The sequence below is a fragment of the Balaenoptera musculus genome, chromosome 4 (assembly GCF_009873245.2).
Source record: "Balaenoptera musculus isolate JJ_BM4_2016_0621 chromosome 4, mBalMus1.pri.v3, whole genome shotgun sequence".
Classification (NCBI taxonomy): Eukaryota; Metazoa; Chordata; class Mammalia; order Artiodactyla; family Balaenopteridae; genus Balaenoptera; species Balaenoptera musculus.
Genome location: NC_045788.1, coordinates 35,430,670 through 35,447,406, shown reverse-complemented (window position 1 = coordinate 35,447,406; position 16,737 = coordinate 35,430,670). Strand labels below are relative to the sequence as shown.

The following is a 16,737-nucleotide window of genomic DNA, read 5'->3' as shown; positions in this document are numbered from 1 at the left end:
TTGCAATCCAAAGGTACGATTTCAAGTCCCACTGCTGCTTTTTCCTAGCAGCATGGGTGAGTCACTGACTCTAACATCCTCTTCTCTCCTTTCATCTGGTTAAAAGGAAGGGCCAAATGAGAGTCAGGTATGTGCTTGTGTTTTGCTAACTATACACAAAAGCACCTTATTCTTTCATCTTCTAATTCCACTATCCCTCTTCCTTGGATTGAGAATGAACAGAGAGGGCAAAATAAAGAATGACACATGAGAAGCAACCTGTGTCCATCGACAGATGGTTGGATAAAGAAGATGTGGCACATATATACAATGGAATATTACTCAGCCATAAAAAGAAACGAAATTGAGTTATTTGTAGTGAGGTGGATGGACCTAGAGTCTGTCATACAAAGTGAAGTAAGTCAGAAAGAGAAAAACAAATACCGTATGCTAACACATACATATGGAATCTAAAAAAAAAAAAAATGGTTCTGATGAACCTAGGGGCAGGACAGGAATAAAGACGCAGACATAGAAGATGGGCTTGAGGACACAGGGAGGGGGAAGCGTAAGCTGGGACGAAATGAGAGAGTAACAATGACATATGTATACTACCAAATGTAAAATAGACAACTAGTGGGAAGCAGCTGCATAGCACAGGGAGATCAGCTGGTGCTTTGTGACCACCTAGAGGGGTGGGATAGGAGGCTGGGTAGGGAGACACGAGAGGGAGGGGATATGGGGATATATGTATACATATAGCTGATTCACTTTGTTATACAGCATAAACTAACATAACATTGTAAAACAATTATACTCCAATAAAGATGTTTTAAAAAAAAGAATGACACATGAAACCATAAGATCAATTTAGTAAGGAAAAGTTAGCATGAATACAGACAGTTCTCCTTAATTCTGTGTAACCTAAAGTATTTCTTTTTTTGTAAAATATGTCTAATATAAATCATGAATATACTTTTGTAGGAAATAGTTACTACTGATATCACTGAGAATTATTTCCAATTCTTGAAAAAAGGTATTCTTATTAAAAAACATGTCTTCAAAATCGAATACATGAATATATGTATAAATAAATGCATAAAAAAGACTGGAATGATTCACACCAAGCAAAAGTGGTCATTCCAGGAGAGAGACATGAAATGAGGGAAGAGGGGATTTTCAGTGAAAAAATTTTTTTCGAGTTTCAGTGTTGAGTTTTTTAAAACTGAGCATATCTAACTGTATAACTAAAATACTTTTTGAAAGAAATCCTTGTAGTATGGCGTACTGGGTGGGGAGGGGGCAGGGAGGGTTGTCTCCATAATCACCTGTTTTCTATCTTATTTTACAGCTGGTTCCCTGAGTGATTGTATCTTGGCGTGATGGGACTCACCCTCAGGCCCAGGGAGTGGGAGAAGCAGCCAGGTTCAGCCAGGTGGGGGTGGGGTAAGAAGAAGGGGGAGCAAGGTCTCCTGGAGCCCGAGAAAAGGTAGGATAGGTTACGGTTAGGGGAGGGAGGAAGCATGAGGCTTAGGGAGCCAAGGAGAAGCTCTGGCAAAAGCTTTAGGCACCTACACCAATTGTGGTTCCATTAATGAACAGGCACAGCTCTGATCATTTATTTTTTTCAGTACTGACTCCATCCTGGAGTGCCTTTACAAAAGTCTAGATTGCTTGAATAGGACAGATGACAAATTGTTTCCCACCTGTGGATTTTCCTTCATGCCAGCCTTGCTTGGTTTTGCCTGGCTTTATTCTGTGACCAGAAAAGAAGATGGAATTCTGAAAAGTTGCTTTAGCCAAATCCTGTGAACAAAGGGAGCCTTGTTCTGGGTTATGCACACCGGCTTCTGGAGGAGTCTAATTCGTCAGCTGGCATCTCTGCCTTTCAAGTCCTCGCTCCGGTTAGCACTGTGTTTCTCCGTCCGTGGAGGGGCAAGCCTTCTGGAGGAGCAGGCCCGCTGCTTGTTCACCCGGCTCTGGTTACAGGGGGCAGAGGCAGGCCCTAGGGGCCCGAAATGGACACCCATAGTGAGTCCAAGAGAGGGAGGCAGCCTTTGTTACTGTGTTTGCCTGGCCCATGGCTACATGGACGCCATTATAATTTCTACGATTTCCCTGGATTGATCAGGTATGCCGTCCACCAGACTGGTGCTGACACAGAAGTCGGAAACTGGGAATGACAGTCACCCTCCTGTTAGTCCCCTCCCCGCCTGAAACTGAGATTTCCTGAAAAGCTACCAGCATTGACTGGTTTGAGTCCTGGCTGAGTGTGGGCGAAGCCTGGAGCACATAAACCAGTTCTGAAACTTGTTCTCCGTTGGTGGATTGATTTTTTTCCCCCCCAGGACAGCGGTAACTTTGAGCCCCGTAAGGTGCTATTAGAAAAAGCTCCTGTTGTGGTACGTTAAGTGACCTTCTATCCAGTGGGAAGACTTGTGGGGAATTTCTTGGGGCCTGGGGCATTCCAGCTCCCCACGTGGAGAAGGTGTGAGGCCTGCGTGCTGCCCGCTGATGCCCGGGGACTAACGGCGTCAGGCGGCCAGCGTGAGCGTGTGGCTTCCGCCTTCTTCATTTTCGTCTCCTTCCGTTTCCCTTGACAGAGCAATTTGGTTTTGATGCTGGGCCAGAAATCTTCTGACAATGAGTTACTGGAACTTGGAGAAAAGGAACTGTGTGCAGTACCGCAGGCATTTTCTGGTGGACAACAGTCTGTTTCACGGTGAGTTGCCTTTTCTACGCCTGTAGGCGGATCTTTTGTTTCTGAGAGCACTTTTATTCCAGCACTCTGGATGCAAATGTGGTATGATTGTTGGGTTGAACCAAGAGCTGGAGTTAACTTGTTGATGAAAAATTACCCAAGAATCCCCACTGGACTCATTCCGCAGAGTTGCAAGCTGTGTGCCTGCACCTCAGCAACCATAACGGCATCGTTACTTCCTACCTCTCAGGTTAGTTTATGTCGGTGCCTTTCCTTTTCTACTACATTGTCAACTCCAGTAATATCCCTTTCCGATGTTTGAAATTTGGGGAGCTAGACCCATAGCTAGTGCTCGGTTAATATCGGTGGATCATCAATCAGGGCTTATAACCATCATGGGGTGTGCCTTCTGTCAGGCTCCATATAAAATCAGAGCAGGTGAGGGCACTTAACCATAACTATCAGGGTGGATGACTGCAGCTGTAAATCAGAGAATAATCAACGTTAGTCATTTTCATGGCAAACTAAGGTGAATTGCCTTTACCCTGCTGGCATATTTGTTTTGTGATATACAGCCAGGGATAAGCTCTGTCAATCCTGGTATCAGGATGCCCTTGAGTGAAATTTACTTAAGAGTCAGAGATTCATGTGTTGGCAGAATTTTTGGAATAATCTCCATTCAGAGCTGGTGGAATTGTAGAGGGAAGAGAGAGATTTCATGAGAAGTGGAGTGCTTCTGAACAGAATCCTTGATCTAAGCTGCCTTCAACTTTCTAAGTTTGGTTTTTCTTCCCCAATTTAGTGCAGACTTACTTTTTTTTTTTTTTTTTGCTTTAGATTAAGTTTAAGATAACAAACTTAACCCTACTTACTTTGTTAAAGCACATTTTACAATGTTTTTTCACGTTCATTATGCCACCTCACTATCGGACTTTACTCCGTGGAGGATGCCTTCATTTACAGGTCAAGAAAGGGAAGCAGAGATGAAATGACCAGCCCAAGTTGGCATAGCCAGTTATTAGCAAGGTCAGATCTAAAATTCTAGCCTCTACCCTTCCAGGCTGGCTCTCTTGGCATTGCAGTGGCGACAGCCTCTTAGCAAAGGAGACTAAGATATGGTGACTTAACACGCTGGCACTGAGTTCTGCTTTGTTTCCCTGTGAACCTCATCTAAGGACCCTGTTCGTTGCTTCATCTCTCACACAGTGTTTGCTGTGTGGTGCTTTCTGTTACAAATTTACTTGTATTAAAAAAAAAAAGAATAAATATGATAAAGAAACACAGGAGTTAGAAAAATTAGCTTTATTTTTTCCAAGTTTTGTGCCAATTTTGAAAAAGTTCAGATTTTATTCATTCATTACTTTAGAATACCTTTGTCCAGAGATCTCAAAGGCTATAACAACTTAAAAACAATTTCCTATGTATTGTTACAGCTGTGTTACCACTTAGTGAATTACTGTATTGCTGATAGTTTTGCTGAGGGCTTGAGGAACATGATCCTATTGAATCCTTTCAACACCTTTGCGATAGTTATTATTCATCCCATTTTATGGATGGGGAAACAGAGGTTTGGGGAGGTTGTTGAAGTGGTGATCTAAAATCAAACTCATATCTGCTTAACTCCAAAACCCCGCTATTTTTTTCCAGGCTGCAACTCCATTTTAATAGAAAAATTAACACTCTGAGAGGTTTAAGTTCTATTCAACAGTATTCGCTCTGCTATTAACTAGCCATGTCTGATCTTGACCAAGTTATGTAATCCTTCAGGATCTCTGTTTTCTTCTCTGTGAAATGAGTGTGCTGGTCTCGATGATTTTTTAGGTTCTTTCTAGTTCTAGTCTCTGAGATTCCATTGAAGTATTTCTGAGAATTACAGTTGCTGCATGTATTTTGTGATCTGTCTTGTCTCTGAACATGAGATTCACAAGAGGGCAGTAGAATACTTAAAATATGAATTGGTTACTTACGTTGAAGAATTACTCATCTGAGAAGATTTAGAGATATCAAATCTTCCCAAGATTAAAAGGACTAAAGCCAGTTAGAATTATGATTCTGTTCATTTATAATAAAGCAGTAGCTTTAAGTATTTCTGATAGTTAAAATATCATTTTGGATCTGTATGCCAAAGGATTTGTAATTCAGGAAAGAATGATGCCTCTTCTCTTCCACTATATTTACTTCTGCAGAGAAGTAATGTCTGTGAAGACAGGAATTTATTTAACTTTATGGAGGATTGTGAGGAGTCTTGGTATATTTTAAGCCAAGGGAGCGCTAGTGATAACATCTTTGTAGATGATTTCTGAACATTTCTGAGAAAAGATAGGGGACAGGACATGTTGAATCAGAAAGGTCAGATTTCTTTTAGAGGGCTTCTCCTGGTCTGCTGGTAACTCTCCTTACATAACCAAATCAAGCCAAACAAAAAGAAACAAAACCCCTTCCATTGTAAACAGAAAAGAACCATTTCCTCTGCAAGATAATAGACTTTTAGAATAAGAAGACTCAGATGTGCAAATTGTGCTAGCCAGACTTAAGCAGTGTTCCCAGGAGAAAGGAACCACCTTAAAATGAGGACTAGGTGGGCAGTAGGGGGTCAAGAAAAGTAAAAATACAAATGTAACATTTGTATACTGTTTCACAGTTCATAAAGCACGTTCATAGCCTCCCTTTCTGAGTATGGAGGAGGTAGGTTCTCATTGGAAACAATGTAGAAAATTACCCACAATCCCGCAACACAAAGAGTAACACTAATTGTTTCTATCCGGTCTTTTATCTCCTCTCATCTCCGCAACAATTCTGATGTAGGAATGGAATACCTGGAAAAGGTAGGAAATGGTGGGTACTAGGTAACAGAAATGAGCTGGTTGAATTGACTTAATTCGGTGTCAGTGAGGAGAGGACCCGTGGTAGGCATTATGATGAACTGTTTTTGTATTTCCCACTTGTCTGGCATTTGCCCAGATTTTTAGGGAATCTTGAATCCAAAGGGATTTTGAGCCTATCAAAGAAGCCAATTGCCAGAGGTTTTCTCTAGTTGGCTTTTGTTTTAACATGTTTGATACAGAGAAAAAACTTGAGCAAAGAATAATTTGTGTAGTATGAACCTTGCTTTAATGGCTTATATTTTCATGAATTATTTTTATTTGAAAATTACCTGTACCCTCAGCTCTTTCTCTTGGCTGTCGTGAATTGCAGCATTTTTTTCTGACCTGGGACACATATTCTTAAACCTGTTATCAGTGTATTTACAATTTATATATATCCAATTTCTAATGCACATAAGCTTTTTTCAGACATTTGAGTTCCTACTTGGAGGTGACTTAATTTTTGTTTTCATGCACTGCTAGTTATAATTGTGATGTTGGAAAAATTGTGAGGTTGGAAAAAATTGTGATGTTGCTTTCCTGTAAGTTATATGGTATCACCCCTACTTACTATATTGAAATTTATTTCTGTTGCTCTCATGTTGTTATGTGAATGTTTCTGAATGACCAAGACAAATCTAGACTAGAAAGGTTTTGAATTGAATTACGAGTGTCTCTTACTATCTAGGGATAAAATTAAGGATAGTTCTGTTATTAAATATTTATGTAGTATGTCTTTTTAAAAAGTGCCTTATACGTACTTTGACTTTGCCTCACAACAAACTTCTAATCAAACTAATTAATTTAGTTAATTAAACAGTTTTTAGCCAGCCTCCCCTTCCTGGCCAGAGGCCTAATTGGTGATGTAGGACAGAAACTGGACTGCCAGTTTGTAAAGGAAAGTAGGCTTGAATTGGACCCCAGAGACGAGTTCTAGCTCCATTTTTATGACTCACTTGTGTAGCCTTTGTCACCTAGGTGACCCTCAGTTTCCCTATTTCTAAAATGAGGGTTTTTCCAGATTCCGAAGTTCCCTTCTAGCAGCAATGTTGTGGTCTCTGTGTAGTCAAACAGGATGTGTGGTGAACGGGAGTGTCCTACAGGCCAGAACATGGGAAGAGAGGGCTGACAAGATGGCAATGAAGAGGAGTAAGATTCTTGTTTGATTGTAAACTTTGTAGTTACCTTTGCACTGGCAAAAAGCTGCATTTCCCTTTAGGGGTGTGTGTGTATGTGTGTGTGTGTGTGTGTGTGTGTGTGTGTGTGTGTGTGTGTGTGTGTAGGGTTGTTCTTGAGTCCCTCCCAAACATGGAGAGACCAGTAGCTAGGACTGACAAGCTTTCAGGACAAACGTCATTATACTCAAAGAAGAAGAGTGGAGAAGTTCTCACTGGAATTCCATCCTCGTTGTAAAAAAGAAGAATGCCAGATCTGGCCTGGTAAATATGAAAGGAGAATGAAATTATGCAGGCATGAATTTCGATTCTCATTAATTTAGGCCGGTTTATTAGCAAGGTATGACTTTGGCAGCCTGCCCGCTTTAGCGGTTTGGGGCGTTACTAGATTTTTTTATCAGAGTGTCATTTCTTTACTGAGTCAAAGCCTAGCTTTTCCGGCCAATGACTGTACCTACATCCTCTTCTAGGTCCAGAAAAATACCAGTGCACAGAGAATTCCTGCTAATGCAATGATAGTCAAGATATTGTGAACATCATTAAGATCAAAAATATTATCTCTTAGAGGAACACTGCATGGAAAAAATTTCAAAGACAGTTGAGAGAAAGTATAAAAAAAAAAAAAGATAGGCCTTAACGGGAGAGAATGTACTTGAGTCATTTAAATGATATAATAGAACTAATTCTGGAAGCAGCCTTGCCCAGAAGATTCCTCTTTAGCCCCACACTCAAGTCTCCCCCTCCCCCCTCCACGGCCACCAGGCAGAAAGCACAGAGGGCAGGTATACTTTTCAGGTCTGGAATGTTCAGGGGCATCTCGCGAACATGCCAGAGGCAGTGAAGGCTCAGCAAAGGGAGCAAGGCCTGTCCCAGGTGTGGCATCTTGCAGGGGCCACCCTCCCTCTGGGTTGCTTTGGATGAGTTGTCCCTTTGGGACTACGTTTCCATGTCAGCAAAATGCTTCAGTTTAGGACAAATGACCTCTAAACTTCTTCCTAAGTGGTAAAATTTCAAGAAATCCTTGTTTCTCCACTTCCCCTCCTCAGGCCACTTTTAAACAGAGGCCAGCTGGGGAATTTGCGGTGAATTAACTGACCAAATTTATTTATGTACTTCTTCCCTTGCCCGAGACAAATCAGAGCCAGCCATTCAGGCCTTACAAAAGTAGATACTTATATCTAGTTAGAACACAAACTTTAATGTGAGCTAGTATGAAACAATCTTATTCTATAACTTTTTGGGAACATGTGTTCTTCCTTCATCCCTTGGAGACAGAGAAAATTGTCAAGGAAAGTCTCAGTGAAATGCTATTTATATCAAAATCCAAAGTTCATTTCCTTTTTTTTTCTTTTTTTGGTCTTTCTCCATGATGACCAAACTGGTTTATTGAACATTCTCAACTTGGTGTAGCATATAAACAAAATTGTTTTATTTTTCACCAATTACTACTTTAAAAAATACTCTTTGCAACATCTTGGGCAGATTCTATTACTTTCTGGGTACTTCTGGTTACTGAGGGTCTAATCCAGTTTAAAAGGTTAATCTCAAACTCATCTAAATCCCATCTTCTCCCTTACCTGCATCATGGGCCTGACCTGTCTGTCAGGGGTTCAGGGTGGGCGTTCATTTGGCTCTGCTATAGTTCTTCTCCTTGAAGGAGGAATTCAAGGCCTAGATCCTCAGATTTTGGTACAAGGAAGAGAGATGGGGGAAAAGCAAAGGTCTTTGAGCTGCACCCCGGCCAGTTTGTATGTCAGTGGCGGTGAGATGATCAAGACTCTCTCTCCTGTTCCATCTTCTGTGGATGTTTGGTTTCACCCTGACCCCTCTGTCACCAAGGACTCTGCAGAGAGGACCCGCTGTCTCCCTTCAGCCCCACCCGTTGTCCATTTCTTATTCCCTCTGGCTGAAGCCTGGCTTCCCTTGCCCTGAGGGCTCTTGGGCAACTCCCTGATCCCTGCCTTTTCTTTTATCTCCGTGTTTCTGCACAGGGAGCTCTGCAGGCTGCCGCGGGCTGTGGAGGATGGGCTGGCTATGAAGTTGCTCCTGTCCTCCTCCCAGACCTCCTGATCTCAATCTCTCTGTTTCTTCTCACGCTGTTATGGGGGCTACTCTCACAGGCCTTAGGAAGCCTCTGAATTATTCTTTTGTAGCTCTTCCCCTGCTTGTCTCTGGGAATGAGGGGGGGCTCCGATTTTAATCTTCAGAGTATGTTTGTGCCACTCCAGGTGCCTAGGCTGTACACGTAACAGGGGCTCAGGTCATGTGATTTTGAATGGATGGAATCCCACCCTCTTCACCCCTGACAGTCCTCCTTGGACCTCTCTAGAGCCACTCCAGGCTGGTCCTTGTCCACGAACATTTTGGATTAGAGAGACTTCCTTTCCCCAAAGGTACTAGTGTTCTTTATTGTGCTTGCTTCTTGCAAGGTTGTGTAGCTGGATTGATCAGAGCCAAGCAACGATCTAGATTTATAAAAATCCATGGTGAGATGTCTCGGCCTCTTTTCCCCATCGGGAATCTAATTTGATGGGATTTTGCTGACAAAAGAGAACCCACTGTGTTCTCTTTTGTCATGCTTTCCGTGTTGAAGTCATTCACATTCCGTAATGATGGAGGGCATGAAAAGATCCCTGTGGAATGCGTAGCAAAATGGCAAACTGAAGATCTGGATACCTGGGAAGCCCAGATGGATGAGAAGTTAACAGTGGTCAGTCTTTGAAGCTTTAGTTTTAGTCATTGTTTGAAACAAGCCTGTTGTGTTAAGTGATATCCTTGGCTGGCCTTTCCCGATAGACTCTCAAATTCTCTCAAACCTATGGCCATTGGGAGTCCAGTCAAGCAGAAGGGCCCTTGATTATTTTATTCCTTTATGCTTGGGAATACCAATTTTCTAGTTACTAAGTTAGAAGAAATATATCTAATAAACAGTCAGCTTTTCCTTCAGATTTGCAGACTTCTCACGTTTTAAGTGGTTACTTAAGAGAATTATGTCCCCTTAGACCTGTGTTACAAATTTAAGCCTTTGTTCTTTAAGCTTCATTTCCATAATTATAATTAATTTTCCTCTGCTCTCTCATTTTCCCAGTTGTCTTTTCTACTCTGTGCCTAATGTATGCACAGAGATTGATGGGAGGATGAAATGTCTTTCCACGGGTAGATTCAGGGTTCTTCCAGGGCAGCATAATTATTTAATTTAGTTATACAAAAGGTCCAGATTTTTTTCTTGGACCACAGTAATAATTATTAGTGATTGTATTTGTAATCACAAAACCCTCTTGTCTCCCATCTATCAAAACAAAGATTAAAAATTCCAGTTTGGTCCTTTACACTGTGTACATGAAAAGTCATCCCAGTGGACCTGTGATAGTTTATGTATTTTTAGGGCTCATTCATTTCAGCAGGTATGTTTGGGGTTGTTACAGATGCAAACTGTTGGCTTCAAAGGGATAGTCAGATTTTTAAAAAATTTAAAGCCCATAGCCTAGTGTGTTTTTCACCCATTCCCGCAGCTTCAACTCCCATCTATGTGCCGATAGCTCCTAACAGTGTATTCCTGGCTTAGCACCTTACCCAGATGTCCATCCTCCTACCTGACAGCTCCGCTGATGCCTGCAGGTCCTCAGACTCTGCATGTCTGGAGCAGAATTCCCTCTTCCCCACCGGTACCCAGCTGCCTTGCCAGCCTTATCTCTTGCTTCCCCTCCCTCTTTGCACCACAGCTGCACTGACCTTCCCGTTCCTTACCCACAAAACTTACCCCTTCTTTGCTTAGCTGGCTGCTACCCCATCCTTCAGACCCCAGAATAAGGGTCCCCTCTGCAGAGAAGCTTATACTGACTTCCCAGACCGGGTCAGTCCCCTTTGTATGCTCTCCTATCACCCTGCATTGCTGCCTCATTGCAGTATCACTGTTGTAATAAAACAATTAATTTTGTGATAACCAGTTTAATTTTTGTCCTCCTTGTACTTCTAAGTTCCAGGCAAGCAGAGACTGTTCTCACTCATATCTCCAGTACATAGTAAAGTGCATTGCATACACTCATTTTAATTACAGGGGAGATAAGAACCACCTACTGTTTTATTATTTTTGCACTCTCAAGTTTGGCCTTTAATCTTTTTTTTTTAATTAATTTTTATTGGAGTATAGTTGATTTACAATGTTGTGTTAGTTTCTGCTGTACAGCAAAGTCAATCAGTTATACATATACATATATCCACTCTTTTTCTGATTCTTTTCCCATATAGGTCATTACACAATATTGAGTAGAGTTCCCTGTGCTATACAGTAGGTCCTTGTTGATTTTCTATTTAATATATAGTAGTGTGTATATGTCAATCCCAATCTCCCAATTTATCCCTCCCCACCAACCTTGGTAACCATAAGTTTGTTTTCTACATCTGTGACTATTTCTGTTTTGTAAATAGGTTCATTTGTACCATGTTTTTAGATTCCACATATAAGCTATATATCATGATATTTGTCTTTCTCTGTCTGAATTCCTTCACTTAGTACGATAATCTCTAGGTCCATCCATTGCTGCAAATGACGTTATTTCATTCTTTTTTATGGCTGAGTAATATTCCATTCTCTATATATACCACATCTTCTTTATCCATTCCTCTATTGATAGACATTTAGGTTGCTTCCATGCCCTGGCTATTGTAAATAGTGCTGCAATGAATATTGGGGTACATGTATCTTTTCGAATTATGGTTTTCTCTGGATATTTGCCCAGGAGTGGGATTGCTGGATCATATGGTAGCTCTATTTTTAGTTTTTTTAAGGGGCCTCCATACTGTTCTCCATAGTGGCTGTACCGATTTACATTCCCACCAACAGAGCAAGAGGGTTCCCTTTTCTCCACACCCTCTCCAGCATTTATTGTTTGTAGGTTTTTTGACGTTGGCCATTCTGACTGGTGTGAGGTGACACCTCATTGTATTGCATTTTTCTGATAATCAGTGATGTTGAGCATCTTTTCATGTGCCTCTTGGCCTTTCGTCTTTGTGCTGTGGAATGCATCAATCCCTTGGCTGCAGACCCTCTTCTTCCCTTCACTCATGCTTTTGCCTTGGAGAACAAAAGAATACACCTAAACCATTCCTTCCTGAGATTGAGAAGGGAAAGCCCACTTTGCTGAGAATCCTAGTGTGCTTTAGAAAAGATGATTACAGATGTATAATGCCTCAAAGTGGAAAAGGACAAACCCATTTCTTTAAAAGAATTTCTTAGACTTTTTGAATTCATTTAATAATACTTTCCAGAATTTCCATGTTGGTTATATATGGGTTTATTTTATTCAACTCTGAAAATGGAGGTTTTGCCTGTTAAAATAACCCTATTAATAAAAGATGTTTAATTGCAGTATTTTGCATACTATTAAAATTCTCTGCTGCTTGAGTCTGAAAATCTTCAGGCACAGAAGTGAGTTGTCATCTGTGGGGTAATTCTTACCCCAGAGAGCAGAATAGACATGCACCAAAACAAAAGCACCAGCTTTCTCAGTAAGAGAGGAGGAAAGGAGGCCTGGGGGTGCATGAAGAGAATAATCAAACAGCTTCTTTAAAAGTTAAGAAGACGGGGGCTTCCCTGGTGGCGCAGTGGTTGAGAATCTGCCTGCCAATGCAGGGGACACGGGTTCGAGCCCTGGTCTGGGAAGATCCCACATGCCGCGGAGCAACTAGGCCCGTGAGCCACAATTACTGAGCCTGCGCATCTCTGGAGCCTGTGCTCCACAACAAGAGAGGCCGCGATAATGAGAGGCCCGCGCACCGCGATGAAGAGTGGCCCCCACTTGCCGCAAATAGAGAAAGCCCTCGCACAGAAACGAAGAAGACCCAACACAGCCAAAAATAAATAAATAAATTAAAAAAAAAAAGTTAAGAAGATGCACTTTTATTTCAGATTTACAAACAAGAAAAATGGTGAGCATCTAGGCCTTTCATCTAAGAATCTCAAGCAACAGGAGAGTACATTTCTGACTTCTAGGTAGCAAAGTTACCCCAAGAATAATACCTACTTGGGTAGAATAAATGTAGAATCTGTGAAAACATTTTTTGTCCAATTTTGTCTTGTCAATATTCCTTTCTTGGCCAGAATATGTGACTGACATATAACAGTGATCTCAGAACTTCTTGTATTTGAATGTAGAAGGTGGTAACTTATTCCCAATTAAAAGGGAGAACAGTGCACACATTTATTGTTTAGTGTCCTATTTTATTCCTTGGCAACTTGAAATTGAATATCAATGCATATCCACAAATGACCATTTTTTGAAATTATACCAGTGTCAGAATTTCAATACCTTTCAGCAGAGGCTTATCTCTAGAGACTTGTATTAATTAACTCTTTTAGCCAATGGTTCCCAGACTTGGTTGCACGTTGGAATCACCTGGGGGTATTAAAAAAACTGTTGTGTGGGTCCCAGCCCAGAGGTTCTGATTAATTGGTCTGGGTTATGGCTAGGGCCTGGAGGAATTTTTAGAACTCTTCAGGTAATTCCGATGGGCAACCAATTAGATTCTGGTGTGTTGAATACTCCAGACTTAAGGTGGCAAATACATATTCTCTCAACGGAACTATAGAATTCATGAATTTGATAATGGTTATTTTTCTGTGATGATAGCCTATTTTATACTGAATCTTGAAGGTATGCAAGGGGGGACATCTCATAAGAATATGGATGCAAGTATGTGTTTGAACATAGAAGCAGAAAATGTAGGAGTCATTTATGCTTGGCATTTTGTGGATGCTGGTTTTCTATAAAGTTTTTTTTCACTTAATTTTTTTCTGATAGCAGTACAAGTTCACCATTGAAAAGTTGGAGAGTATAGAAAAGACTAAAGAAATAGGAAGAAATAATCTATAATCTCAGTATGTGTTTTAAGTCTGTACTTTCTTAAAGTGATTTAAAAACCAAAGACTAAGTAGTGATTCTTTTTTTTTAAATAATTTATTTATTTAGGCTGCGTTGGGTCTTCATTGCTGCGCGAGGGTTTTCTTTAGTTGCTGTGAGCGGGGGCTACTTTTCATTGCGGCGTGCGGGCTTCTCATTGCAGTGACTTCTCTTGTTGCGGAGCACCGGCTCTAGGCGTGCCCGCTTCAGTAGTTGTGTCGCCTGGGCTCAGTAGTTGTGGTGCACGGGTTTAGTTGCTCCGCGGCACGTGGGATCTTCCCAAACCAGGGATCGAACCCGTGTCCCCTGCACTGGCAGGAGGATTCTTTTTTTTTTTTTTTTAAAGAAATTCACGTTCTTTTATTTATTTATTTATGACTGTGTTGAGTCTTCGTTTCTGTGTGAGGGCTTTCTCTAGTTCCGGCAAGTGGGGACCACTCTTCATCGCGGTGCGCGGGCCTCTCACCATCGCGGCCTCTCTTGTTGCGGAGCACAGGCTCCAGACGCGCAGGCTCAGTAATTGTGGCTCACGGGCCCAGTTGCTCCGTGGCATGTGGGATCTTCCCAGACCAGGGCTCGAACCCGTGTCCCCTGCATTGGCAGGCAGATTCTCAACCACTGCGCCACCAGGGAAGCCCGGCAGGAGGATTCTTAACCACTGCGCCACCAGGGAAGTCCTAAGTAGTGATTCTTAACTCTAGTTATACATTAGAATCTGCTGGGGTGCTTAAAAAATACTGGTGGTTGGGTTCTACCCGATCCTAGTTAAATCATCTCTAGGCGGGTTGGGGTGGGCGCCTGTGTGGTCATCCTTTCATTCCTTATATCTGTATCTTTCTGTTTAACTTCAGGTGATTTTGATGTACTGTGAGGGGTGAGAATCACTGGGCTAAAATTGTTGACTTACTAAAATATTGATCTAATCAGTAAACTAAATCGAATTAATTTACTGATTTAGAACAGTATGTAATTATTTGCTAGTTTGAGCAAAAGTGATGCATGAAACTCTTGATTTTATGCAGAGGAGTGGGAGGGGCAAGTGATATGCTCACCTTCATATGGTCATTTTTTTCCAACAGATTTATTTCCTATTCCTTTTAATATCATGCTTTCTTAGTGCCCTTTAAGTATGACTTGTCTTAACATTGCAGCTGATATATTTGTTGCATGATACAAATATATACCTTTTAGCCTTAACTGACTTCACAAGGTTATCCATGGCCTCCTGATGGTAAACAGAAATACTTTGGGAAGATTCTTAACAACAGGAAGCAGAATGTATGAAGTGTTTTGTTTTGATTAATCCATAATGAAGACTACACAGTTCACAACAGGATAAATTAAAGGATGGATGCAGAAATAAATATGAAGCCCAGGAATTGGGAGATCAGTACCATCATTTGGAGTACATCAGATTAATCTTGAGTATTATTAGAATTGTGTTTGTCTATCTACCCTGGAAAACCAAGGCAAACTTTGTCAGCCCCTGTAGACACATGTTCTGCCTTCATCACTTCACATGTGAGAAGACTGATTCTCAGTGTCCCTATGTTATTCCTAGAAGTTCAGAGTTGTGAAGGAAAAATCTTGTCTTCTCAGATCACTCTTGTTTTGCATGATAGTTCCTTCTTTGCACATTGGAGTCATATGGGGAACACAAAGAGGAATTTGGGGTCAACGTTAAGATAACTAAGTTTAGACCTTGTCAGGAGGAATCGGTGGATTCTGTATTCCAGTATTCTTGGGGCACCATCGGGAAATGTTAGCGCTGATGCTGAATCAAGGTTATCATTAGGACTGGCGATGCTGGTTGCTTTACTAGCATTATCTCTTTTAAAGAAATTTTATAGAAGATTTACAATGTTGTGTTAATTTCTGCTGTACAGCAAAGTGACTCAGTTACAAATATATATATTCTTTTTCATATTCTTTTCCATTATGGTTTATCACAGGATATTGAATATAGTTCCCTGTGCTATACAGTAGGACCTTGTTGTTTATCCATCCTATATATAATAGTTTGCATCCAGCGTTGTCGCTTTTAAGTCTTTCATCAGGACAGTTTTAGGGATGAAACTCAGAGAGGTAAACATTTTGCCAAAAACCACATTGTTAGGTTATGGTGTTCAAACCCAGGTTTGTCATACTCTAAAATCCAGAGTGTTTCCACTATTGTGACACAATGATGTATCACACGAAGTTTTTTCTTTTAAAGCAGTTCGGATTTGGGGATGGGTAGGATGAATTCGAATGTTTTAAAAGAACTTCAGACCTTTTAGAGGTCACTAGAGAACTCCACAGAAACACCATGGTGAGCTGCCCTCAGGCTGAGAAGGGAGCTTAAGGAACTGGGGTAGGGGCTGAGAGCTGGTATCTACTGGAGTGGTCCCTGGGAGCTTGTTAGAAATGCGGACTCAGCCCCACCTGGGACCTGCTGTATTGGAATCTGCATCTTCCCCAGATCTCCAGGTGACTGAGTGTACAGTAAAGTGTGGGCAGTGCTGCTCTGAGAGACCCACTGGGCTTGGGTGTGAGTCCTCATGAGTGAGGGGTTAGTCCTTATTCTTCAAGGAACTGGTGGAAGAGGAATGGGGTTAGAGGGAAGAGAATAGCTCCCACAAACCAACACGTTTAGAGGATGGAAACTTGTGTATATAGTTAAGGATGTAAGCAACACCCTGGTCTGCAGTGTGCATGGCATAGCAGAACTAGAAAGGACTTGAGAAGCCATCTGATTGGGGAATTCTGAACAGAACCTCTAGCTGGGCTTCAGGAAGCTGTGAAATCTCTGAAAATATCATTCCAAACACTCTGTGTATATATGCATATACATTTGTTCATCCCCCTCCTATGAACAAAGTCCTTAGCTTTCATCATATTTCAAAGCAATCTGTTACTTGCCCCTTTGGAACATTATAAACCTTTGACTAAAACCACTCTCTTTTTATAGATGAGAAAGCATATTCATATTCAACCAGCTAGTTGCAGGGTTAATTCTAAAAGCCAACATTCTGCCATTCCAACTCAGCTGGTCTTTATGATCTGAGCTAAATATTATGAAATGGTAAGTGGATTTTCTGTGGGATCAGTCTCACAAATCTCTGCATTTTCTGATTATT

General features: G+C 41.3%; 1 protein-coding gene across 1 annotated transcript in view; it reads left to right on the top strand.

Annotated features, from left to right (window-relative positions):
- Positions 1-16,737, top strand: part of PLCH1 (phospholipase C eta 1) — a 235,018-nt gene that overhangs the window by 25,094 nt on the left and 193,187 nt on the right. Inside the window, exon 2 of the mRNA XM_036851808.1 lies at positions 2,583-2,701. Within this exon, the coding sequence (XP_036707703.1) occupies positions 2,623-2,701 (79 nt within the window). The 5' untranslated portion in view covers positions 2,583-2,622. The remainder of the gene's footprint in view (positions 1-2,582; positions 2,702-16,737) is intronic.